Genomic DNA, 26,146 nt, shown 5'->3' with positions numbered 1-26,146 from the left:
CATGGCTTGCTCACCTAAGAAGGTTCTTTCCCTGTCTCTGGGAGAGAAGAGAGATGATTTATTGTTTGTTTTCAGTGTGATTTTGATGAGGCAAGTACAGACCAGGGGATCTGAGGCCTCTGCAGTACTGCATCTAGATACATTACAAAATTCCTAACAAAAAAAGTGTCTCTATCCCCACTTGCAAGTAGGAAAAGAGATTGGTCCCGGACTTGGCAAGAGAAAAAGTAGAAAAAGTTCTTCCTGGATACTGAAAACCATGTGCTGTTCTGCCAGAGGGCTGAGGAAGCAAAGCCAGGTGGAAAAACACCCCGTGGTCCCTGTGCCACTGCCAGCCCGGCAGCCTGCACTGCCTTTCAGCAAGACGCCAGGGCAAACTGCAGGACAGGGGCCTGCCTGCTTTTCCAAGATGTTATCCTGGCAATATAGACCACAGTAATGTACATGGTCCTTCCCATTGGAACATAGCCCATGACTGAAGAGGAGCTAGAAGAAGCTAGACCGTAGTGCTGCGAAGTCTATGAATTGCTGGGCACATAAGGATCTAGAAGCAGGGCTGTGGATATTGTGATCTAGGTGGGGGTTCCTGTTTCAAGGTCCACGATAGCTCCTGAATATGCAAAGGCTCCGGGAAGCTCCCCCTACTCCTTTCCAATGGCTGGCTTTCACCTTTCCAACCACAAAGGCTGCCCAAAATCTGCATGCAGGAACTCTGGGCTCCTTGTACTTTCTGAGCAATTCCTTCTCCCACCCCAAAAGAAATGAATAAAAAAGGCTGAGCATCCAAACTCAACCTCTTGCAACTCATCATATGCATGAGATAACAAACAAAAAACTTGCTACCACATTTCTGATGAACGGATATGGTAGATGGCCAGCTGGGAAGGAAGGCTGATGAACTTACCCCTGTGGAAAAGCACACAGCATTCAGAATAGTAACAGAAAAGGGTTAATGGGGTTGAACAGAAATGACTGCTTGGGAATCCAAGCAAAAATTCAAGTTATCACTGTGTTCACAGTGGACAAGAGTCCAACTGATATCCATTACCAACTCTAAAAAAGCGAACGCTACAAAACCATCTCACTGCTTGCAGCAAATGAGCTTGAACTATTTCACTGTAATAGGCCACCACCTTGCACTGCTAAAATGTGGGACTTCACAGTATAAAAAGTACTTCACAGAAAGGAAATGCAGCTAGTACAGGAATTGTAATCTTGATGGGTTTACAGTCATTTTTATGAGGCAGTAATTTTGGGAAAGCAAGAAAAATCAAAATTAAAGCAGCCAGTGAGAAATGTGTACAGTTACATAGGCCTCAATTCAGTGCAAAAACAGACTAATAGCTTCTGTGAGTAAATGCTTGTTCTGAGTAGAGAACCACCTGAATTAAAAATAAGAACACTATGTGAAGTGATGGAGACTCCTGCAGTATCTAAAGCCTCCACATATTGCCAGCCTTCGCACTTCTCACTCCAGAATAGACCCTATTAAAAGGCAAAAGAAACCGATACAGGAAATCACTTCATACATCACAAGATATACATAAAGTACCAAAATGTACACACATTCAAGTTTAAGTTAGAAAAGGTGGAGTTGAATCTTCTGGTGAGAGAGGCCTACATTACGTTGCTTAATCTCACATTGAAAGTGAACAAAAAACTACAAGAATGAAAGAAAACAGAATATTCTGTCTGCTTCCAGAAACCTAAGCTTAAAGCAAGGCATCGAAACTGAGTGGTAGGCACTGTAACAACACACCACCTTACCTTTTCTCTGTTAGTCTTTGTTACTGCATTATCTATTTAAAAATTACCATTCAAAGGAAATATTAGATATCGTTCACATTCAAATATTTAAGACTCAGAGATATGTGGGTTTTGTTTTTTTTTTTTCCTAAATCAAACAAAGTTTTTCATCTCTGAGGTAGATGACAATAAAATGAGATATAACGGAGCTGTCAATGAACACTACCAAGAGCTGGAGCTCCTCTGTCAGCACTAACGCACCCTGTGGAGGAGAGAGCAAGCCCTGCACCACTATCTGAAATACGAGAAATGCATCTTCTGGTTTTAGTAGCTTCTACAGAAATGCAACACAGGAAAAGCAGAGCCAAAAATATACTGAAATGGCCTTGAAGATGAGCTTCCATTTCTGCTTCACAAGCTATTCAGAAAACGGTGGAAACATGCCCAGATCAGCAAAATCTTCTATGTTGTAGTTGCCAGTACCCTGCGTTGGATCCCCCGGCATTGGCAGCATGTCCTGCATGATAAGGAAAAAAATCAAAGTGATGTGTCACTTTCTAACATGTTATCCAGACACAAACCGTTTCCCGTTCATTCTTTCATTCTGTAAAACCAGAAAAGGCAAAAGGTTAGGTAAATACGGAGAGAACGGACCTGTGAAGGGTACTGGGCTAAGGTTTATGTGCTGCTTATGTTTTGCCAGAGCTTTCCGAACAGGATGTGGGACATCAGCTTTAGTTTGCTCCTCTGAGTAAACCACAGCTGAGCTGTCCCATAATACCCCTCACAGGCTGAAACAATTCCCATTGTGATGGGCAGCTACACACAGAGAGAAGGAAACTCTCCAGCTTCACTGAAGGCAGCACTATATGAGAAGTATTCAATAGCTCTGACGCTCCTGCACCCGACCGACAACAATTCCTGCTATGTCAGCACGGTGGTGGGAGCACACATTCTGTAAGTGAATGCGCTGCTGCTCTGAGGGACACTGAAGCCTGGACACCCACCCTATCTGACAAGCTGCCCAAGCAGCCTTCGTGCACTTTCAGTGGCAGAGGAAATGGTGGAAACTTCTGAGAAGCAATGGGATTTCATGGTAATTGCTCCCACGTGTCGTGATCCAAGTGAGCTCTCTGCAGGAGGCTTCAAAAATACTAAACCTTTCCCCTCAGCTGGAGACTGAAGCCACGGGGAAAAGACATCTCTTGCTGAGAAAACTAAGAGTTTACACTTGCTTTTCCTGTCAGTCCTAACAATAATAAGCTCTTACTGTAAAGCCAAGTTTCGCCATGGATGGATCATTATCCTTACAATGAAACAGAACCCAAAGAGCAAACAGAGAAAACACACAGGATCTGCTCTGTGAAGGAATAACTGCTGGGAGTAGCTGTGCACTGAGCAGTCACCCCAAAAATAGGGAAGATTAAAATCCATCCAAGCTCTCAGTAGCACTGTTGCCAGTGGTGGAGAACAGGGCAGTGGGCAGAACTGGCAGCTTGGAAGCTGCCAGGCTCAGCCTTTCTCTCTCCCCACATTCCTCCCCAGACAAAGGGAAGCTCTATCTGCCCCCACCTGTTTAAATTCACATCCCTTTCAAGACATTTCTGCTGCTGGGGCCTTTGAGGCAACGTCTCCTTAGTTCAAGACTAGCAGGATGGCTCCTCTTCGGAGTTTGCCTTTCTCCTCACGTCCACCTAACCCAGGGCTGGCTTCAGGCACAAACAGCACAAGCAGCTTCTTGGAGGCCTTTCAAGTGAGTCCAATTCTTCCTTTTTCCCATTTAATCCTTGGCGCTCCTTTCCCATAATTTCCTAAAATATCTGCTGGGACACAGCATTTGTTTTAGACACAAGCAAGACAGTGCCTGGAGGGAGCCCTGTGTCTCTGTAGGCCATTGAATTCTGCTGCCATCAGCTCAGCGAAATTACCCTGAAGATTCTTTTAGGTTAAAGTACATGCAAAATGATTCAACTTTGCTTAGGGAGAGATACAACAGATTTACCTTGCCTGGGCCATATGGCATGCAGACAGCTATTCTAGGTGATGTTATTTGTTTGTGTGAACGAGCTGTTGCTTTCACACAGGAACGTTTTCAGGCTAATGCCTCTTCTGCAGAGTTCCTGAGAGCAACTGAGCACGAGCCCAGTCTTGCAGGGAAATTTACTGTTCAAAAGATAATCGGGTGCCCCACATCAAAACCTGACTCGGGGCTCGAGCTGTCTTTTCTGCATTTACCACCATTGTTTTGTTGCAAACTGTCTTCATTTAAATTAAAAGCATGTTATACAAGGACAAGAACTTATTAGTTAACTTATAAAGACTCACTCCACCTGTAGTGATGGCCCAAAATTTTACTTGATTATAAAATTAGGCAGGTGAAGAGGATTATTTGCCACCTATCTGATCTCTGACTGGATTTAGCTTCTAAAGCTTCCTGGACACTATCTATGCAATATCAGACTCCTTTCCTGCTTGAACTATCAAGGGGAATTAAAATTAAGTCTAATTGGACTTGACTGGGATTTTAGAGGTCAGCAACAAGGTAGAACACTGGAACCATTTCATGGCTTCTCTGCAAAATACACATGCCCCAGGTACAGGAAATCCAGTGTTGTAACAACTTAAAAAGAAAGCAGAAAAACAGTTTTATTTGTTAGACAGCAGTCAGTTCCAGCTAACAGCAGGAACATGAACAATGCAAACCCACAGCAGCACACAGTAACACGTAACTGCTCTGAGTCCTGCAAGCACCCCAGCTCATCGACAGCCACAGTAATTGAACCAGCAGTGACAGAGGGACTCAGGGCTTGCTGGGCTCTGCTCACCTGGAACACCTCGGTCTGGCTGGGCTGCGGGTGTGAGTGCTGGTCTCCACTCTGCTGGTTGTGATGCTGGCTCTGCCACTGGGACCAAACTTCGGATGGCCTCCCCTGGAACTGGCTGCTGCTCTGACCGCCTTCAGCTGGAAGAAGAAAGGAAAGGCAGAAGTCAGAGATCAGTCCTTTAAAAAGCTGCTTTGGAGACTTCATCCACCAACACCTATGTTTGCAAATGACCCCCTGAAAAAGACCCTGAGTGCCACTCAATTGCCATTTCACTTAAAAAATAAACGAACTGCAGCATCCAAATACCTCTTTAATCCAAATACATCTCTTTAAAAGCCTAATCCTTTCTACAGCAGCGGGTCTACAGTTCTCATCTGAGCAGCACACTTTCTGATTTTCTATGTGGATGTAAGAACATTAAGATCAACAGGCAACAGCTCTGCTGTATTAAGTGCAGACACTGCTGTAGTAAATGTGGAGTGCTGTTAGCTACACTGCCTTGTCTGCCAATATTACAGCTGCAAAATGATTTATTTAACATGTAGCTTATAGCAAATTATTATCGTGTCATTATGCTGATAATTTCTTTTAAAGACTAAGGCCATGTAAATTCCAGAGAATGTAATAAGAACGGCGAGGTTTTATGGTAAATACATTTAAAATGATGTCTTCAGGGAGATGAATTTCTTCCAAATAACCTGCCAGAAAAAAAAATACGATGCCACACACGTTAATTCAGTCATCTGTTACACGTACATGAGCAGCCACAGCTCACACTTAAGCTGAATTCATTGTGCCCTATATTTCTACAAACTGGCCCCCAAAGTTAGACATTTTTAGGTAGGTTTAATTACTTTGAATATCTCCTTCTAAGACTTAGCATGCTAGAAAGCTTCCTGAGAGGCTAACACTTTTCCTTCTTTTTTTTTTCTTAATAGCTATTCCTACTGTTTTTGCCTGTCTTCCCCATGCTGCAGAGAACCAAGCTTAGTGCATCTGGTTGTCCCAGATTATCAGCACCTTCTCCAAGGATACCAAACTTCCTTGCATCATGTTATGTCAGGTCTCTGATAATCAGATTCTATGAAGTCAAATCAATGACTATCCCATAATCAGTGCTTCGATCCTTTTGACTGCCAGCTTAGCCAAGCAAAACAGACAAAATGAACATCTTACAGGACGGTATACAGGCTGCAGTGATGTATTTCTATCACAACCCAAGTAGATAATTCCAGCTCTTCCTTACTGGCATTACTACACAATAATTCAGCTGACTCAGAAACCCTACATTCATTTTATGGGCTAAAATAAAATTCATCTAAGTAATCCTTTGAAAGAAAACTGCAACATTTGTTTTCTCGGAAGAATAAGCTGAAATTAAGTCAGTGAGGCAAATGATGCTCCTTTTCAGCAAAACAGTGACTGCAAGCCAGAGGTTGAAGACATTTGTCTTTGTGAAGGCTGTTATTAATAGCATCCAAACCGATGTAGGTCAGGAAATGTTTCTCATTAGGTGAAAGGGTTCCTGCCAAGTAGCTTAGGACTGAAACGCAAGGCTGTCTCATAAACAAATGTACAAAGCCTAATGGAAATGAAAATGGAGTCATGAATAAGCTCTGCGGGAAAAGCTCCATTTCACTGTACTCATTCCTATCAATGCAGCATAGGTCTGAACTCAGGGAGGCTGATCCGCAATGGAGCTGCTCCCATCAGTCTCAAGTCAGAAGTGAAAAACTGCACACATTAGCATGATGCTACCTAAGCTTTCTGGGATTGCAGGCTACTACCAGCCAGCAGCATCCTTCATGGACTCTGAGCACGTTCATCACTGATGAATCTTTAATTTTTTTGCTCTTGAATCTTACTGTGCTGCTGGACTCCAGAGATCTTCACCAAGGGGTCAAAGTCTGAAAGCCACTAACTGAGAACAGAAAAGGAAAACCATTTCCCAGTATGGCACTTTCCCTGATCAGGCTAGCAGCAGTGTGGGTACAGAAAATCCTGTCCCCAGCCAAATAATAGCAAGCCATCCTCAGATAATGGGATAACACTGTGCAGTCAATCGTGTCATTTAAGTGTTATCATCAGATGCAGAGACTGAACCTTCTGGCTACAGTTTGGGAAGACATATTAGTGATGCAAGCAGCTTATGAATCTTTCATGACACAACTGATAGGGAAAAAGATATAACTTTGTATTACAAAATGTCACAACATTCAAGTCTGCTGGATGTAGAGGATGCATCGCAGAGGGAACAGGTTATTGCAGACTGCTGTGCATAAAATGAGAGAGCAGAACCCTTTCACACCCCAAGTTCCCAAACTGAAGCACCAAAAGGAAAAAGCTGAAGGATTTTAAATGCAATTAATGCTGTTTCGTTTTTGCGTGCATTTCTGTGCTACTTGGTTCAAAACTTACCAAACCCTGCACTTCGGTTTGCTAAGCTGGAGTAGGCATTTCCACTTGGAGAAGAGGTGGCAGGGCTGGAAAGTGGGCTGTATGATGATGGATCTGCTGGGTAGGTGTGACTTGTCCCAATCCCAAAGGGAGATGACTGAGCCTTGCCAGACTGCGACGGAATTTGCTGAGGAACAGGGGGTGAAAGAAAGGAACGATTTTTGTTGCTGAGGAGCATCTCAACAGACACACATTTTTAATAATACACAGCATAAACTAAAGAAATCCTGCGGATATGAACATGCACTTCATCCCCATCTCAGCCATGTTTAATTTCTGTCAAAGCCAACATGCTGCTGCATAAGGAACACAAGAAGCTATAAATCAACACTTACGACTCTCCTGCTTATTAACTTACATGGAGTCCATAAGAAAGCTACTGGTAAAAACAAGATTTCCTTCACCTCTATTACAAGGAATAATCTCAAACTGAGGAGCTGTGAAGAATTAATTGCCACGTGTTTTGATTTTGCAGTGCCATGGGAAAATCACAGCTATCTCTTTGTCTTGTAGAATTTGATATAGAGTTTTCAGATGGTTACAGTCACCAGTGCTTGGGGAAAACTGGCCAAAGAAGCTAATGATCTGCTTTCTCTCCCAGCCTGAGGAGTATGGGGAACAAAGTTGTTTTGCCTTGTAAAAAAAAATGGGAGGTAACGTGAATCACTGTCCCCGGGAGTTGGGAATAAACAGTTCAGCTTGGATTTAACTGGGCAGCCAAATTCACTCAAGGGCATTAAAAAACAACTTGCTGTCATTTTCACCTACATAATGGTTTCATCATAGGATCTCCAAGAATGTTATACAAATGATTAAACACTGCAAGACTGCTTTGAGATGTACACTGAGACTAAGGGAGGTGAAGCGTGTCATCCAAAACCATGTGCTACAACAACATGTAACACTACAGATAAAATCTGCTCATAAACTATTTCCCATCTCCTGCATTATGAACAAATGCAGAAGTTCCAAGAAAAACACACTGCCTAGCCAGTTCCACAAATAGAAATTAAAGGTGATTACATCTCTAGATGCGAGCTGTTATTGGCAATCAATGTGCCCAAGTGAAGATTCTCTGAGATAAACACAAGGAACCTGGGGGAGGAAAAGAGACCCCAACAGGCATATAACATGATGGAGATGCTGTTAATTCTTCAGCTCAGTTCCAGCCTAAGACATCGCCCATTTCTGAAGGCTTTTACAATGACAATGAGAGCATGTGTTACTTCTGCAAGGCTTAACTCTTTATTTACAATGAATGAATTCCAATTTCCTCATGCTCACACATAAACTCTGTTGACATGGACAGAAAGAGGGATGAGTAATCTTTTAACGTCATTTATAGACTCCTCCATGTTGTTCAACAAAGTGCCAGCCTTACAAATGTACCTGACTGTACAGGTGTGACCGAATAACCATGGCACAGTGAGGGCTGAGCAGCATCAATGTATTCACCATGAAGGTAACTCAGTTACTCAAAAGGTGTTTAGCATCCAGCCTAAGATGCCATTCTAGCCTAGCAAACAGTGGAAAGTTAGTGATTAAGAACAGCATTAATGATGGACAGAACACGATTATTTCACATTATTCTTTGTTTTGAAACAAGAGGTGATTTCTGGGCTAATGAAACCCTGATGCTGCTGGGAGGGGGAGGCATCTCATGGAAAGAAGTGCCGTCTCCTCCAGCATGCATAACAGCGTGAATAGCTTTGGGCAGTTCTGATGGGAAGGGCAATGAATTCAGTGCCCTCTGCTCTGAATTCACACCTGGCAAATCTCTCACGACTATGGAAACAGAACAGCTTTGACTGATACCTGTCCTGGAAATGGTGGGCGATTTCCTGTCCAGGCAACCTGACTCTGATTCAGCTGGCGAGATATCTGTGTCAGATTCTGGCCTGTTGATGAAGAAGACTGGATGTCGTTCACACCAGGCACATGTACCACAGATGAACTAAAGAAACAGAAACAGTTCCCAGCTTGTAGGATACTCTCTCAGTGTACAAATAGTATTACAGATATTGAAATTTTTAGATCCAAGATCACGTTAGAACTGTTCATTCTGTATTAATGAAAAATGACTTAAAACATTACAGACCTATCAAACATAATGGCATTCTAAACATACTGTTTCCTTTAACAGTGGAGTCCACTAGGCTGGATCATTGACAAATGAAGCCCTTGAGGCAGCTTGCACAAGCAGCACAAGGCAGCTCTGGGTAAATCTGTGCACCTCCCTAGGTAGGGTGAATATTCATCAGACAGACATGTGAACCTGCCCCATCACCCCTCAGATTTGTTTGACTTTAAGATCTGTTACTGCTTCTTAGCTTTTACCAATGACACCATCACAGCAACAACTACCTACTTACCAGTCACTATTGTTATCAGGGTGAACCAAATCTGCTTGTAAGCCTAGCGGAGATGCAGAGACATCATGTAGAAGCACAGGATACAAGAAGGTAAGTTCATACAGGCAAAGAAAGCCCTTTTGCTATAGGTTAGTGTGGTTTCCACCAAACTGAAGGGAACAGCTTGCACTCCATCATTAGTTGATGTGCTCAGGATCTGGACTACAGTACCTGAAACTCTTTCCTGAATGTCCTGGCTGAAATGGGCTTCCCTGTGAATACAGCTGCTGGTTTCCTGCTGTGGATGCTGAGGCCATCATTTTTTTATCTGCTATAAAAGAAAAGTGAATGAAAGAAAAAGAAATATTTAAGGGACGAGAAAAATTATTTAAAGAGAACAGCAATGTATACACACAGCAGGCATTGCTCTTCCCTTCTTCAACTTTTATTAAAAAGCCCTGTGGAATACATTATGACACAAAAGAGCCGTATGACCATTCAATACGAAATTAGAGGCACAGCTGGCTTGTGTGTACTTCACAGCCCTTCCCAAGGATGTACCTCATTAATGCTATTGTTTGCATGGAACATGACACTGCTACATGCCCTGTAGCCACACAGTCCAGACCTTCGTGGTGCCCACTGAAAGTGGCTCCAGATCTTGCAGCCTGTTTGTACAGAGGTAGCACCAGTGTTAAATGCACCAAGGAATTGTGTCAGGAGAATCCCTGCCCCATCCAGCCAAGGGTTCTACGTTTGGCTTGGGGGAGCCAAGAAATACAGTGCAGGCATTGTGGTGGTGTGGAAAGACAGAGTAGCATAGTGAGTAATACACACATGGAGATGCCATTAACTTTTATAGCCCGCTCTTAATGTGGCAACTGGAAATCAATCTCTAGTTGAATTAGACAACAATGCCATTCAGTCCCTTAATTCAATCTTCTTGCACTGAATTATTCTAAATCCCAGGGAAACCTCACTACTATTTGCTTCTTTTAAAATAATTGGAAGATCTGCTTCACCGCCCCTTATTCACTTTCCCCATTTTCCCTTACTATCTTCAAGTGCAAAACACCCACAGCTCACAGATGGCTTTGCAATCACCTGTTGCTACACACCTCTGACAGGCTGAGAAATCAAGTCTGCCTCCTCAGATTCCCCTTTGCTCTTTTCAGTCTCCCACTCACAGTGCCCTCCTGGACACACGAGGCCCACACAACCCACAAGCAGTACAAGCAGTTTTTTTAGCTTTCTCTAGCTTTTAGAGATCTTGTGAGCTTGGTTCATCAAGGATCTCCAACACACGCCACCTCTTCGCTGTTATCTAAGTTTTTATTATCTTATTTGCTTAACAAGTATCTAATATCTCTTTCCAAGATGAAGAATTCACCTCAAATTACCTCACAAGAACTTCAGAGAAGGACTATGTGTGCTACTGAGGCAAGCAGGCATTGTTTTTCCTCTTCAGTGTAGGAAATAGTAGAAACTCCTCACTGGCTACAACTTGCTCAGCACAGACAGCAAGTCTGGGCTGCAAACCTGCACTCTGATATAAAGACAGCAGTGAGAAATGAGAACAAGGGCTAGAGAAAGTTGTGCACGTGGTAGGAGGGACCAATTGAGAATGGGTTGGGGTAAGGACGCCCCCAAGAAGAAGGAGAGATGATTTTGCCTTTGTGTGGTTTTTTTTTTTTCAGCAGTGTAATTCTTGCTTGAGATCTCTCATCTCCCTTTGCTGGGATACCAACCTCTCAGTGCCGGAACAGACTGAGCCAAAATTCTGCAGCTATTTTAGCCATTTGAAAATGTCTCAACAGCAATACTGAGAATGCCCTAAATGAACTCGAATTGCTCAAGTGGAGAAAAGTTTCCATAGCAGCTAGTGGGTCCACGCTGCAGGATGAGGCCAAGACAAAGGGAGCAGCTGAACTTAATTGTAAGCAGCTAAATCAGCTTTAAGAATATTCCCATTCATGATTTGACACACTACTTCACTGCCCTTACCATACAACACCATATATCTATGTTGTTTTGATGCTTTACCTGTATCCTTATTTTGATTTCTAACTTCCCTCCCTGCACTGAGGTCCTTATACTGGCCAGCCATTACTCTTCTGGCAGTGGGACAAAGTGTTTCTGCCTGTAGAATGAACACCTCTGTCAGAACTGCACCGCAGGGCACCTGTATGATGGGTGAAACCAGTCCTCCTCTTTCTGCCTCACTTTTTAATTACATGTGGCCACTGCACGAGATTATCCAACAATTCCTGCATGTCAAACCTGTATTTTTACAGAACATAGCAGAGCACGAGATCTGGTATCAACATAATGAAAAAGTCTTGCAAGCAGCGCACAGGCCTGTCAATATTGGTTTTGGATAGCCTATCTCAGCTCCGACTGAGAACCATTTCTTTTTATCATTCAGAGAAGACCTTGATCACAGCTCCCAGGAGAAATTCAGACAGGGCGAGCGTACCAAAAAAAGCATACCCTGTAAATTGATGAGAATAAAAAGAGAAATGGCATTTCCAAGAACACAACCTCTCAGCTACCTCACAGCTTGCTGCACCCTTAACCCTAACCCCTCCCCACAGTTGAGAGCTGCCTGAGAAAGAGCCAATGAGGCAGCCAAAAAGCAGAATGTTCTTGCTTGGGAAAACATATTTCAGTGTTTAAGGTTAGAGTCCTGCTACCTTCTAATGGACCCCTTTTATGGCCTCAGCTGTAGACTTCACTGTTAGAGTAGACAGAAAAGCATGAACAGGAATAACAGAGTAAGTCCCAGCAAGAGGAGGACAGACTACCAGAGCTATCCTGCAGCTCCACTGCCTTCTCCATTAGAAAAGGCCATGAAAGACACAAGGAACCAACACAGTGAGGTCATCTCCCAACAACCCCTGGAGCCAAACCCCATGGCTTGTCTCTTTCATGTGCTGCACAACACTTGCAAATTGATTTATTTGAAACAAATGTAAAAACTTCTATTTTTCAGTGAGGACAGTTAAGAACAATAAACTATTAACAAGTTCTTCCACGAGCAGTGGAAATAATGAGCCTTGTTTCCTACACATCCATTTCAGATGACCCCTTCATCTGTCAGTCTTCTCAGTGACTTTTGCCTGTCAGGGTAACAGGCGATATAAGCTGAGGTGAGCTTGAGGAATGTCTGCCCAGCTGACAAGTTGGCTGCTACCTCTTGGAACAGGGCTGGGAAATCCTTCACTGAGGGCACTTTGTGAGCAGTCAGTCCTCAAAGCACTTTTTAAGAAATACAGAAGAACGTAACTATTTCTGAGATGTCTATCAATGCAAAACATCAAAGTAAAAGCTTCTGATATGATGAAAAATTGAAGGCTTAGGACTGCTTGGTAAACTTCTTGATTAGTGTCTATTTAGAGAGATGAACTCACATCTGCTGTCTCAGAAAGAAATTACATACTTGGAAACTGAAAGTTCTGCTCAGAATGTTTAGTATCTACGAACAATGTTTACGATCCCTTTGTGAAATGAATGGCAATAAGTAACTCTGGTCACACCACAGTCGTTGTTACTCCTTGAGTTTTACTCCTCATCACCTCTGGGGGAAGCACCAAATTCTGGAAATAAGCTGCAAACTGACCTTGTTGGACATTTCTTTGCCATGCAGAACATTCTCACATGGTTGTGCTCCACATTATGTAACCAAACTACAAACAGCATGAGAAATTAAACACCACTTACAAGCAGTTATTCCAGCAAACATCTCAGCAAATCTAGGATCTCGCTCCTGGGAGAAGATGGCATCTGGCTTTTCCACAGACTTCCCACCCTCATGAACGTTAGCTGATATACTTGGAACAGGGACCTGTTGAGATGCACAGAGGAAGGTAATTCCCTCCAACACGTGTCACACAAAGGAGTTCAGGGCTGGTCACTTTGCTGATATCTGCCAGTGCTTTACATTGTAAAAGATGAGAGGCCCAAATATAAAAACTACTTAGAAACTTCACCTGAGATAAATCATAGGATGACAGCCCATCTCTTTGATGTACTTCAAGTTCTGCTTGCTGCTGCTGGAGCTGCCTGCGAAGGAGACAAAATGATGTTGTTACAAAAAACAATTCAGATACAGAAAAAGGTACAGCCAGGGCCTTCTATTCTATACCAAGAGAAACGTCTCTCAGGTATTTATTAAGTTCTTTCCTGTGAGATTCATCTGTTCTTAAAGCTTTTGCACTGAGAACACCTGCACCATGGGAATGCAATACAACACATTGAGAGTTGTTCTGTAATAGCACAGAAATATGGGTAGGTAAGTAATGGAGGATAGAATACAACGTCCTTATACAGGAATTAAGGGTTTGCTTTTAACACATCACAAACATCTTCCTCATGTTAAGGATGAATATATCAAACCTCCTCCCTGATCCTGCTGCAGTAAACAGGAAAACTCCAGAAACACCAATACAGAATTACACCAGTTAGGAAGAAACAACTGATCAGAACTCTGTCTGAATGGCACATGGAACCATCTGTTGAGATAGAACTGAATGTAAATCCGTCTCTGTAATGAAATCTCTTCAATATACTTCGGTTCTACACTCCTAAGGATCCTATCTCATTTCTGAAATCTTTTAAGGAAGTGAACACCAGGAAATAAATTTGCACTGCTATGTAAATGAAGTCATTACCGAAAATAAATCCGTGTTGACAAATGCTACAGAAAGCACAAGTCTTCTGCTAGAGCTGATCAAACAGAAAAAATGTCAGTCGTTCAAAGGAGAAAAGAATCAGTGGCAGTAATAGCTTTAATCCAATTATACGAACTTAGGAAAAATTAAATGTGCAGCAGTAATAGAAAAATACTTCAGAAGAAACTGCCAGAGCCAATAAACCTTAGGGGCTGTATGCCAGAACAAAGAACGTTAGTATCTGCAGATGCTTGAAATGCACTTGATTTGTCTTTAGCATCAGGCACTGTTCCTTAACTACAACAATTAGCCAGTACCAACAGAGAAAATCATTGGAAGTCACAAGAAATAACAGGTGACAGATGAAGGGACAACAAGCAGGTGGTGATCACTCAGACACATTCACATTCTGTGTGCACAGATCTTATTTATAAAAATATAAGCATCTTTTATATAGCTGTCATGCACCCAGCACGGTGATATTCTGAACCCTTTTATCCACTCGTTTTTTAAGTTTGGAAAAGACAAATTCAGACTTCCAACCCAAGTGTGGCCCAAGACCCAGCTGGGACTGCAGTGTGAGAGCTGCAGCAGAGCACCCTGCTGCGATTCAAACCCCATTCTCAGCATCCTCCTAATGAACTCTATAACTGTTTGATAACACAGGACACAACACTCGACTTTTGGCACCCTGCTGACTTTGTTTTGTCTTTTGTGGATCACACCGCTTAATTTTCCTTCTACAGAGAAATTACCTGAATGCTTTGCATGATCCCATAACAGCTGCTTTCTGTCACTTGGTCACAAGCAGCAGGATTACACCTAGCTGAAGGGATGCACGCTGTACCTATGACACCCTTTGCCTAGTTACCCAAGGAAATACAAACCCTTCGAAACGAGGCTAAAGCTCAGAGATGAGGATAAGACTGGAGCTGGATTAATGAGCTTGATAGCTGCAAATGATACATGACAGTGGATGCAGTTCTGTCTGAAAAAGTCACCTAACTAACGGCCCAACACATTCTGCAAGCATTACTATGTAGAGTACATGGTAGACAGAATCACTTTTGTACCACGAGTAACAAGCAAACAGGTCATTCCTCCAGGTAACAAAAGAAGCATGGATTTTCCACATTGCTAAAGCCAACAGAGAACCCCTAACAAAATTACCCCTGGAATGTAAAGAAATTCTTTGTTCTGCAAGCAAAAAAAATGCATATTCTTCCAGCAGAACTATGGGAGGTAATTTAATCATGGTAAATCTATGGGGAAGTTTTTCTAAATACCGCCCTGTGGACAATAAACACCCATTAAATCCTGTTGTTAACGTGAAAGCTAATTACACTGTTTCATTTGTTTTTACTACCAATGCCTTGGTGCGTGTGTCAATAAACAGCACATTAGGTCTCTTCTGTTCCGTAGAAAGCATGTTTTCTTGATTCAGCTATATCCATACAAATGAGCCAAACCAAACAGCGTGCTTACCAATTATTTGTTTTGTAGGCAGTCCTCTAACTCAGTGCTCCTTTGCCCTGCTCTATCTTCTCTGATATTTATTCATATCATACTCATGCAACACGTTACAGATATCACATTGTGCTAACAGCACTGAACTCAGTGAACAACCTACTAAATCTACTCCCTATGAACACCAAATACTTGAGTGTTTCTCCCTGAGCTCTGTGTAAGCTACGCCGAATCTAATTCAGACTGGAATGCAAAGCCAGGTTAGCATCTTTGCTGCTATTGTGTAGATAGTCTGAATGATGTCTAAAGCCAGAAAGGAGCCAGACAGCAGTTCCTGGAGCATCTGACCAGGGAAAGCTGAAAATTGCTTCTGTGGGCATGTCAGGTGCTGCCACCCAACCAGCCCTGCTGACTGAACGGCAGCACACACACATCCCTTCAGCCATGGGGTACCAGCTTGTTCCTGTCAGGTGACATCAAACAGCAATGTTATGAAACTGCCTTCTGACCTATAATTCTGTGATTCCATAACCTTTGGACTTTGAAACCAAAACCCAAACAATCCTTGGTTTCTATTTCGGTTTCACACCTGAAAGGAAGAGAAAGTTCTGGGCTCTACGTGACACCCAACACAGCAAGTAAAGTATTGCCTAAGACAACAATTGCAGCCCATACTGCAGAATTTCAGGCTCACCCCTTGGTCCAGTATGAAACCAGGGCAGTGTGTGGCTTGAGCAAGAAATCTCTCTGCAAAGCTGAAGCTTTTTGACAATGAACTCAATTTTACTTCCATTTGTAGGAGAAGGAAATATTCTGAAATTGTTTCTTTGGACACCAGAGAGGATTTCAGCTGAATTAATCTCTCCATATTAGCATGGAACATATCTATTCCTTTTTCAGGCAACAAAGTAATAGAAAGGATTTGGATTTTAAATTTAATACTGTCTATATGGATACAATACTGTATCCTTACCACGCCATTTTTACATAATATAGGCACATACATTTCCCTGCTTTGGACAAAAAGGCAGTAATACAAGTCTTACAACTGCCCTCATATAGTCTTCTTCCAGAAACTCTTGAAACTCCTCTCTCTCTCTAGTTTCAAAGTCACTGCTGTGAATGGGTCCATCTTACACACTGTGATGGATCAGGTAGCCCACAGACGGTACAGGGATCAGGGGAAGCCTTCACCACCCCTACCAAAGACAGAACTGATCTCATCAGCATTTTGGCCCAGGAAAATCAGAACCAGGGAGCAAGCTCTCCCCAGGCACGGCTGATTCATCCTGCAGGCTGCCTCCAGAGGTGACCCAAGCCAGCTGGCTCTGAGATGAAAACCTGGAGACTCGGGGCATCTGGAGGATTCATAAATGCATGCAAAGGAACACAGGGCTCCAGGGTTGACAAAAATCAGAACATCAGTACTTCCATAAAGGTCAGAAAAATATCTGATTTCTACGACTTTTGAAGACTTCTATTGTCACCACGACGGATTATTTCATTCAAACGCTGTTCTATGTACTTTCTGTTAGATAAACATTAATCCCAACTGTTATTTCTATCTGGAAATCAAACAGCTCCAAATGCGCAGGAAGATGTGGTTGGATGGGTGACTCTTCTTTTCAGCCGAACACAGCACAAATGCAAAACATTAAATGCTTCATTTCTCCAGGAAGTTTCTCTTGGATGACTGTACCCAAGTGAAACTGAGAGAAGTTTTCTTGTCTCTTTTTTTTTTTTCCTGCAAGGAACGAAGTGAACATTTGAACCTCATCTCCCAAAATTCTCTGCACCAAAAGCAGATTTGGAAAGCTGAGCGACTGAAGCTCTACAGGAAAAATCCTTAGAGCAGAAGAAGGGCAAAAAAGAGAAAAAGCAAAACCAAACCAAACAAACAATAACCAACAGATCCCTCCACAACTGGAACCACCACTGCCCTCTGCAGTCTGTTGGGAAAACACAGCTCACTGACCAACAGAAAATGAGAGCTATGCCATGAATGGAGAGAGAGAGAGAGACGTATGCACTGTGGTTTTAATTATCTTCAGTTAAAAAGTTATTATAACCTAGATTTGCTGTGTATGTTGCCTTTTTTTAATTGCTTGTTGAGTTTTTTGCTCCCTCAAACCTGTATTTTGTGGAGCTGGCTACGTTATCACAGTGAGAGATAAAACGCCTTCATGTGTAGCAGCCTACAGCTGTGCAGTGGAAGGCAGCAGTGCTTGGTCTCCAGGTGAAGCATTTTGCTGGATCTGGAGCAATGGCTGCAACTACTGACATGTCTGGATGGCTACAAACTACTGAATCACCAGCCTGAGCAAGAGCTGAACAAGGAGGTAAAAAGCTGCAGTTACTATGGCAAATAATTCCTCAAGGCATCTAGGAAATCGAAAGTCAAAACACGACCCCAAATGTGCAAAAGCATAGATATATCCCCAGATGGGCTGGAACTGCACCTCAATACAGTGAGTTCTCTTTGGACATCTGTCTGAGCAGTGTGAGAGCACAGGGAGAAAAACAGAAAACAGTTTGAATAATGCATTCCCTTCTACCATTCAAAATAAGACATATAATGGGCTGTATCTTGCCACAGAACCAGAACATTTTCAACACGACAGAAAAGAAGGAACATCCACTGTCAAAGTAGCAGCAGGCAACTTCCATATTAGGGCAGCATTGCTGGGTTGTTATTCAGACCCAGCAAAAGAAATATAACAGGAGCCAGAATCTGGCACAGCCCTATTCATCTCAGCAAGTGCTGCAATGCCAAGCTGAACAGTATAGAGGACTCTCCGAAAAAAAGCATTCCCAGAGTAAACACAATGCAGTCTGCAGTTACATGTTTTGAGCTGGGGACTCCTGGGAACAAAGTACAGTTAAGTCATCCTAGGACAGACCCTGCAGCAGTTACCTTCTACTTTGCCAGCCTGTTTTGGTTTGTTTTTTGCAAACACAAATCGTTTTGAAAAGAAATAGGGGGCAACACAAACGTGGAAATATCAGTGCAGGCAGGGAGATGAACATCCCTGATTTCAGGACACTAGTTTTCAATGAACTGTTTGGTTGTTTAAAATCCAGAGTTTAAAGCACAAAAGATCTAAGCGAACTGATTCTAATGATGGGTTTCTAGATGCTGAAAGGACAGCTCTTCTAGGCCAGGTATGTGTCACGTCCAAATACCTTCCTTCAGCAGCAAGTCAGGGAGCACACAGAGACACTTATGAGATTTCTAAGATCAAATGCCAATGCCCCGGGGCTTTGGTTTTCCAAGTAGAATTCTCAGCATGCAGCTCCACTAGTAGACTGCTCATTCAGCATTCCCATTATACAGCCTAACAGGTTGAGATTTTAAAGCTAATAATTTCCTCAATACATTAAATACTTGGCAAAACAGAAAAACAAACAAGCCACCAAAAAAAAAAACCTCTGGTCAGACCAGAAGTAGATTTAGTTTTAGAAACAGATTACGTTTACATTGGAAAGAGGAAATGTTTATAAAGAGACAAAAAAAAGAACCAAAACAAAACAACAAAAATCCTAATAACTACAAAAGCGACAGCTTTATCAAGACCAGATCAGCTTCTGCAGGTACTGGCTCAGAACTCAGGAGGCTCCAAAATCTTCTCTGCTCAGTTAGACAATGACAGACCCCTGCCATACTCCTAGCAAGACTTTTCCTTACAAGCAGCTCTATCAGCTACAGAACGAGATGCCCACTAAGCCAACCTCCTCCTGAACAGTCCAAGGATAGATTTTTGTAAGTATTTGTTCAAAAACATGATGATTACATTCCCCTTTTCATACAAGGGGCCGGATCTATCCCCGTACTTGGGGATATTCCACCAGATGTTAACAGTAGCGGAGTAGCCCTTCCCAGTCTGGCCTAGTAGGAAATGATGCTGCCAGCTTTTGTAGGCTGCACAAGAGCAAGCAGAGCTCAAGGAGAAGATACCCAGGAAGATGTAACAGTGTGATCACAATGAACGAGAAGCAGGAGTCTTGTTTTCTTGTGTGATACTTATTAACACACATATGTAATTTTCTCTTTGGCTTAGCAATCAGGCTAACCTTTCTCCAACATGACAGCTAGTCTGCTGCTGGAAGCTCTGTGATAGCTTAAAGCAGCCTGGACTGAGATCAAGCGGCCTGCCTAATGACATCACAGATAAGTGAGGATTCTCCTAGTGCAGCCAGGCCTTGGAAGCACTGCAGGATAACGAGAGAAGCAGCCATGCTGCAGGATCTGGCAATGCAGAAAAGCTCTGCTACAGATTGCTACAGAGAAACAAAACATGGCTAGTAACATAAAAACCTGAAGATGCATTTACACGCTGCTAACAGCAAAAAGCAACGCCTCACTTCTTCCCAAAGTATATACATGAACACTTGGAAAGGCACATACTTTACATTAGTGTTGGTGCAGATGATGTACTCAATCTCGTCGGAGTAAGGATTCTGAAAGGTGAAGCTGCTGGTTCTGATCAGCATCCATTCCCGGTTTTTGGTACGAAAACGGTACATCACAGACAGGACCTGACCTTTCAGTTTCACAACCTGCAAAACCATTTGGAAAGGTTATTAAAAGGAGATGGCTACCTGCTGTGCAGATGAATAGTAAGCAGCAGAAACCGGAGTGTTCTGAACTTCAATTATGGAAAGCTATGGACACAGCAGGACAATTCTGAGGTATCTTATAAATATATACGTATTGTCATGAATAAAAACCATACCTGAAACAGAAGTCCAGAAGAAAACACATTTTATAAGGCTGCCTGTCTGCTTTTCTGCTTGAGTATCTATCACTTCATACGTGCGACATACTACATCACACTACATTAGGAAAATACTTAAGAAATGCTTTCTTTTTTCTATTTATAGACACTGTATGTGACTATCTGAGGTTTTTTTCCTTCCCCAAACACCTTACAAGCACAAATCTGTACTCAGATCTAATACTTGATCCTGAAACACTCTGAATATTGCATAGTGAGCACCTTTACCTATTGAAGTCTGTCCATAGGGATTCTGATTTGTATTTCCCTGTGGGATTTAACTCGACTATTTCTCCTTCCCATAGAATGCAAAGCCAGCACAGATGCTCACTCTCTACGGTTTTTGTGCCTGTTATTAACATGAGTGGAAACTGACGGTGGGTTCTGGGTGTTACCTCAGTGGTAGTGGAGAAGCAAACACCTGTGTTTGTTCAGCCTTTTTGCTCTCAAGGCATTAACCTCTGTGAGAGGGGTGTGCAAGAGCATGGGGGGCTCCAACTACCCCTGCACGGCTTGGAGTCATCCTTCTTAAAGAAGGAACCACTCCAGAACAAAAGACCTCAAAGCATTGCTCAGGCAGTCGAGCTTTTCTTTTGCCAAGACAGCCACCAAGTGTCAGCCCATCTTCCAGACTGCACGTCTCTTCTGTTTCCACAGTAAGAGAGAGCAGTAGGATGTTGGTGACTTCATGCCACATCGTGACACGATTCCTCTTCTTGAACGCTGCTGCACTAAGTAACAGGATTACTCAGGAATGAACTCCCAGTCAAAGCAACCGCTCACTAAAGCCATGGTAGAAGAAGTTTTAAGATGCGCCCTGCCCTTGAAGCACCAGAACAGATGCATCGTGCAGACTCCAAGACACAGAGCTAGCAGGAGCCATAAGCTATTTTTAAGAAAGACCATCCAAAAAAAGCCTATAGAGTTCCCTTTCAGAAATCTCTGTGTGGTGACTTGGTCTGGCACCCACCTAGCTATGGCTCTGCTAAGCATCTGTTCCCTTATCTCTTCTGTTCACTGCCTCTTCCTAACGATAGCAAATGCCTTAAAAAAAATCATCGTTATCTGGTACACTTGTTTCCTTACAATAAGCTTTCCTGCCCAAATGCTGACAAGTTCCCTTAACGCCTTACTTTTCCCAACAAATGAAGCAGCAGTATTTAAAAACAGTATTTAAATTGCCCAAGATAAGGCAAACAAAGATAGGAGAAAGGATGAAGAACTTGACTACGTTTTGTCAAGAAGGGATAAACCAGAATGAAGAAAAACAGTTAGAGAAGGGTAATTATTTCGAATTAGAAGGACAGAAGAAAAAGAACAGGGAAATAATTGAATGGAGAAAGATAACGAATTAGAGAAAAATTGATGAGAAAGACAAAAAAAAATAAGAAGTGAAGATACTTGTGACCTTTTTGATGTGTAGATGAATTTTTCAGTGCAGAACAGACCCATCAAGATCTTGCCAGGGGTGTTGAACAGCAGGGAATGAGAACTCGCAAAGGATGCACAGAAGCCAGCAATTATATTGGACAGAAACAGGTACATAAAGATATAACCACAGATGAGAATAAGACAAAAGAGGTTTGCCTCTAATTCAGCAAAACACTCGGCAGTGTGTTGAGCTTCAAATGTAGTGGGAATTAAGCACGTGCTAAATTAAACTGCTCTTCAGGGCATAATTGAATATAAGTGAATTTACCACATACTTATGGTTAAGTACATGTTGCAGTGCTTTGGTGAAATGAGCCACGAAGATTACTTCTGTGATACCTGAAGTTAAAACAGACCATTCCAAAAGAAGTCATTTAAAGCTGATCAATAAACAACAATATCCACTAGAAACTGATCCGATAATTATACAGAGTTAGTCAGATCTCACACATCACAAGCAAAGACCGTCCTTGAGGAAATCCGAGATCTGAATTTGAAAAGAAACGGGCCATATAATAAATCAGGAGAAAAGCATCCATGAGTACACACCAAAACCAAAATAAAAATAGGATGGCAAACTGCTAACAAGAAACAACTGCTTCTTGTTTACACAAGAAGAAATGATGAGCTAGCATTTGAATGGAGAGAGCAATAAGCCACTGCCCATTTTAATAGCATTAATGAATAAAAATGGACAGCTAACTCTTTGTTTGGACAGCAGACTTGCTTATAAGAAGTCTGAAGTCGGATATCTGGCAGTGATCGTTTCCAGCTCTGCCTTTGGTAGATGAAATTTCACTGAAGTCAAAAGTTGGGAATCAGGTGCAAAATTTCACCATCAGTCTCCCAGTATGATGGATAAAACCAGGGGCACTGGTGGCAGTGAAAATGATGCAATAGCAGCTTGTCTCCAAATGAGCAATGAGGTCCAAGGCCCTGGCAACCCTAGAAACAAACGTGCACACCGGCACTATAACTGCACTGTGTTGAGTTATCAAATAATCCTGGCTTTAAGTCAGAAGAAAGCTTATATGGTTTAAGGTAATTTGGCTGGTTCTAACCTAGGATCTCTCTGTTTTTTATTACTCTTCCACCAAGCTACTTCTGCTGGGTCTCAGCCGAGGAAAAAAGAGGCCTGATGCAAATAAATGCCACATCTTTTTCTGGATTCTCACTGTATTTCCTACAAGTAATTATCTTAGAAGAAACCCGGTATTTACGCTGTGTCGCCACCAGCAAGCAATTAGGTTAGAAAATGTGCTGCAATTCTGTTTTTGTCATTTCAAGCTGATCAACTGGCTACAGGATTTAATGGAAAGAATAGGGAAAAAAGAAAAAAAGGTGCAAAAACTATTAGTATTGCCCAGAAAAATTCAGAATAATGACTCATGAGGCAAAAAAAAAATCAGAATAATGACTCATAAGGCATTAAATAGTTGGAGTTCAGTGTGCAACATTCCTTAATCAAGAAATTTCTATTACCACACCCAGGGTAAAAAAAAAAACAACACAACAGACCTTGTGTAAGTGTCTAATCTGAATAGTATCCCACTGGATATCAAATAGCTGGATTCTGGATCCTTTGATACTGAACTCTATTTGTTGATCTTGGCCTTGAGAATATCTCATTCTGGCCTGATTTTCCCACCCTGATGAATGAACTTATCTTCCCAAGGAAGTAAAGCCTTTGAGATGGATGCTGGCAATTGACCAAAACCTGCATACCCATCCCTCCCTCCTCCCCACCTCTGTTAAGCACCGACCTGGTTCTGGCACTGCCAGCAAATTAAAAATATCAAGTTTTAGAGGGTTTGAGGGAGGAAAAAAACAAAGCACGGTTTATTGGAAATCAGTTACCTTCTTCATGAAAAGACTTCTAAGGCCAAACTAACAATAATAAAATAAACTGCAGTGATCTATTGTCCTGAAGTATGAATAAAGCAAACATTAATTCTGTAATAATATATAAAGCATTGAGATCACTGGTGGGAAAACCATGAACTGTCTTCCAACAGTGCACACAAATAAAATAGCACAAAAGAGATTCCAAGCTAATGTTTAACCTTCACTTTTTTTTTTCCTACATTCTTTAGAAATAAAAACCACCTGGTGCATAGCTCAACTGTTTACATCAGTCTTCTATTCCACGATTGAAATAACAGCCCCGATCACACTGCTACCGTACTGAACAAAAATATACAGAAAGAGGAACGGCCTGCTAAAGAAACAGTACGGTATTTTCATAGATTGGACACAGGTTGAGCGAAGAGGAACTTTCACTTCTAATTTGTGTTGGGTTTTTTTCCCCCGCTGCCTTTCTGCATGACCTTGAAAATCACACAAATCCCTGATGCAGCAAGTCACTACTTACGCACACGCCTAACGTTGAGCTGTGACAGCAAAGTCCCCAGGAACTGACTTCAGGATACAGCAGCAGCCCTTGTGGCCTGGTGCACTCCCAGCAAGCACAGTGAGGACTGAGCCTTTAACCAGAACATTATCCAGCCTTCCCGAGCCCCAGGCTGCACTCAGACAATCACAGACGGATGCTGGACATGTTATTATCTAGCAGCATTCTGTCACTGTCTCTTGGATGAATTAGTGGAATCAATCATCTGGGCTTTACTGAATCACAGCGTATGTGTTTTCGCTGCTTTTCTTGCGCCACTGGTGCCATCAGGCAACGAGTTCAGGGAGCTGAGCCATCTGAAAGCTCACCCTACGCAAAATCAAGCAGCCCTTTCGCTAAATCACCAGGCAAGTCCATCTGTGAAAGCATCAGGACAGTAGGAAGGGTGGGGAGGTCAGGGATGGGAGAAACAAGGAGTGGGACCTGACTCCTGATGGCAGCAAGCCGTCATGTAGGTTTAGCTGCACCACCACACCCACAGGAAGGCAGGGCGGGTGATTTGTTTCTGAAAACAGAGCCTACAGACGCTGCAGCTTAAACTACTGTTTAATCAGCTTAACTGTTTATCAACAAATCAACAGATCGCCTTCTATTTTGCCACTCCTCCTCCTGGATAATGGAAAAAAATACCTTGGAATGTAACATAAAAGTTATTTCTCTGAATAACACAGTGGTTAGAAAATAAATGGCAGAAGAAAAGGAAGAGGATGCAGTACCTGTTGGAAACTCTCTCTCAAATGGCTTTGATCTTCAGGATGGCAGAATTCTAAGATGTCTTTCCCCAGAAGATCCTAGAATAAAACAAACACGGTGTAAAAAATAGAACAAAATTTGTGTAAAACACACGAACTGCAACACAACTCTATGCACGGGTCTGTTAGTAACCCCGGCAGACACTGGATCCATCCTCCTCAACAGGACTACTCAGTTAATCAAAGATGAACATAGAGGAAGGTTTGTAGGCAGCACTGTATGCATCACGTCTCGCATTTATTTGTACAGTTCCACAGGCACATGAGTTTACAAACAAGCATTAAGTTAATTCTAATACCCGTGGTGTTTTGAAGAGACTGACCTACTAAAACACATTTTTTTTGCACTATTTTTTGTAAAATCCAGTCATTATAAAACCACCCAAAATCAAAATAAATGGGAAAAACGAACGAGTAAGATATGATTTTTGCCTGTAAAGTAGAAGCGTGGAGAGTTATCTGAGGGAGGGTCACAGTAGTCAGAAATTCATTTATCATTCTGCTCAGTTCTAAGGGCAGACTCCTACTGAGAGGAGCAGATGTCAGTCTAAAGGAAAATAATGCCATAAATGATCTCTCCTTCCGATTCAAGAAATGGGCAGAAGTTTAGAATTACAGGACTAAAACTCCCTTCAAGCTCCGTTAACTTTCTGTCATAGAATGTATTCACTCCACTAGATTTAAAGCATCTTGCTGTTAGGATTTTAATTGGATCTCAAAAGAATGAAAAGCCAACCCTCTGAACAAAGGGGAAAACTAGATTTTACAGAAGCACAGTCAGCACAGAAAAATGAACAGCACTTAGTTCATGGCACACAGGTTGTTAGCTACAAATGTTCCACGTTTTGCTGATGTCAATTTTAACAAGCAAACAGGATTCTCCCCATTAGCTCTAATGCATCTCATCAATGACAGGGCTCGCTGACCTGGGGCTGGTAGCCAATGACGCTGATGCATCTGGGGTCGACAAAGGTGATGACTCCGTCAGAGTTGTGCCTTGACAAGAACTCAGTTGGGACCGACATGCCATTCATGTCCATGCACACCGGAGAGCTGGTTACCTAGGACCAAATCCACAACATTTAGTCCACCAAAGACCTAGCTCACATTTTTGCAGCTGAAGAACAAAATCTGTTGGCTGATTACTGACAACTGTGGAAAGCTGTAAATAAAACAACAGCACGGATACATGACACAGACCTGCCGTTAATGCTAGTTCGCAGTGCAGTTACCTCATCCCATGGCACTTTGCTAGGCTCAAC

General features: G+C 42.4%; 1 protein-coding gene across 5 annotated transcripts in view; it reads right to left on the bottom strand.

Moving 5' to 3' along the window:
• Positions 1–1,233: 1,233 nt before the first annotated feature.
• The window catches only part of ARNT2 (aryl hydrocarbon receptor nuclear translocator 2), an 82,484-nt gene continuing 57,571 nt past the window's right edge, over positions 1,234–26,146 (bottom strand). For all 5 annotated transcript variants that reach the window (XM_072345913.1, XM_072345909.1, XM_072345910.1 and 2 more), the window contains 10 exons: positions 25,811–25,945; positions 24,849–24,923; positions 19,922–20,073; positions 13,369–13,441; positions 13,100–13,223; positions 9,611–9,710; positions 8,844–8,982; positions 6,990–7,155; positions 4,572–4,708; positions 1,234–2,263 (listed from right to left, as the gene is read on the bottom strand). In XM_072345913.1, coding sequence (XP_072202014.1) covers positions 2,165–2,263; positions 4,572–4,708; positions 6,990–7,155; positions 8,844–8,982; positions 9,611–9,710; positions 13,100–13,223; positions 13,369–13,441; positions 19,922–20,073; positions 24,849–24,923; positions 25,811–25,945 — 1,200 coding nt within the window. In that variant the 3' untranslated portion in view covers positions 1,234–2,164. The remainder of the gene's footprint in view (positions 2,264–4,571; positions 4,709–6,989; positions 7,156–8,843; positions 8,983–9,610; positions 9,711–13,099; positions 13,224–13,368; positions 13,442–19,921; positions 20,074–24,848; positions 24,924–25,810; positions 25,946–26,146) is intronic.

The sequence above is a fragment of the Excalfactoria chinensis genome, chromosome 10 (assembly GCF_039878825.1).
Source record: "Excalfactoria chinensis isolate bCotChi1 chromosome 10, bCotChi1.hap2, whole genome shotgun sequence".
NCBI lineage: Eukaryota > Metazoa > Chordata > Aves > Galliformes > Phasianidae > Excalfactoria > Excalfactoria chinensis.
The sequence above is the reverse complement of the archived record's forward strand: the minus strand, read 5'-3'. Positions and strand labels throughout refer to the sequence as shown.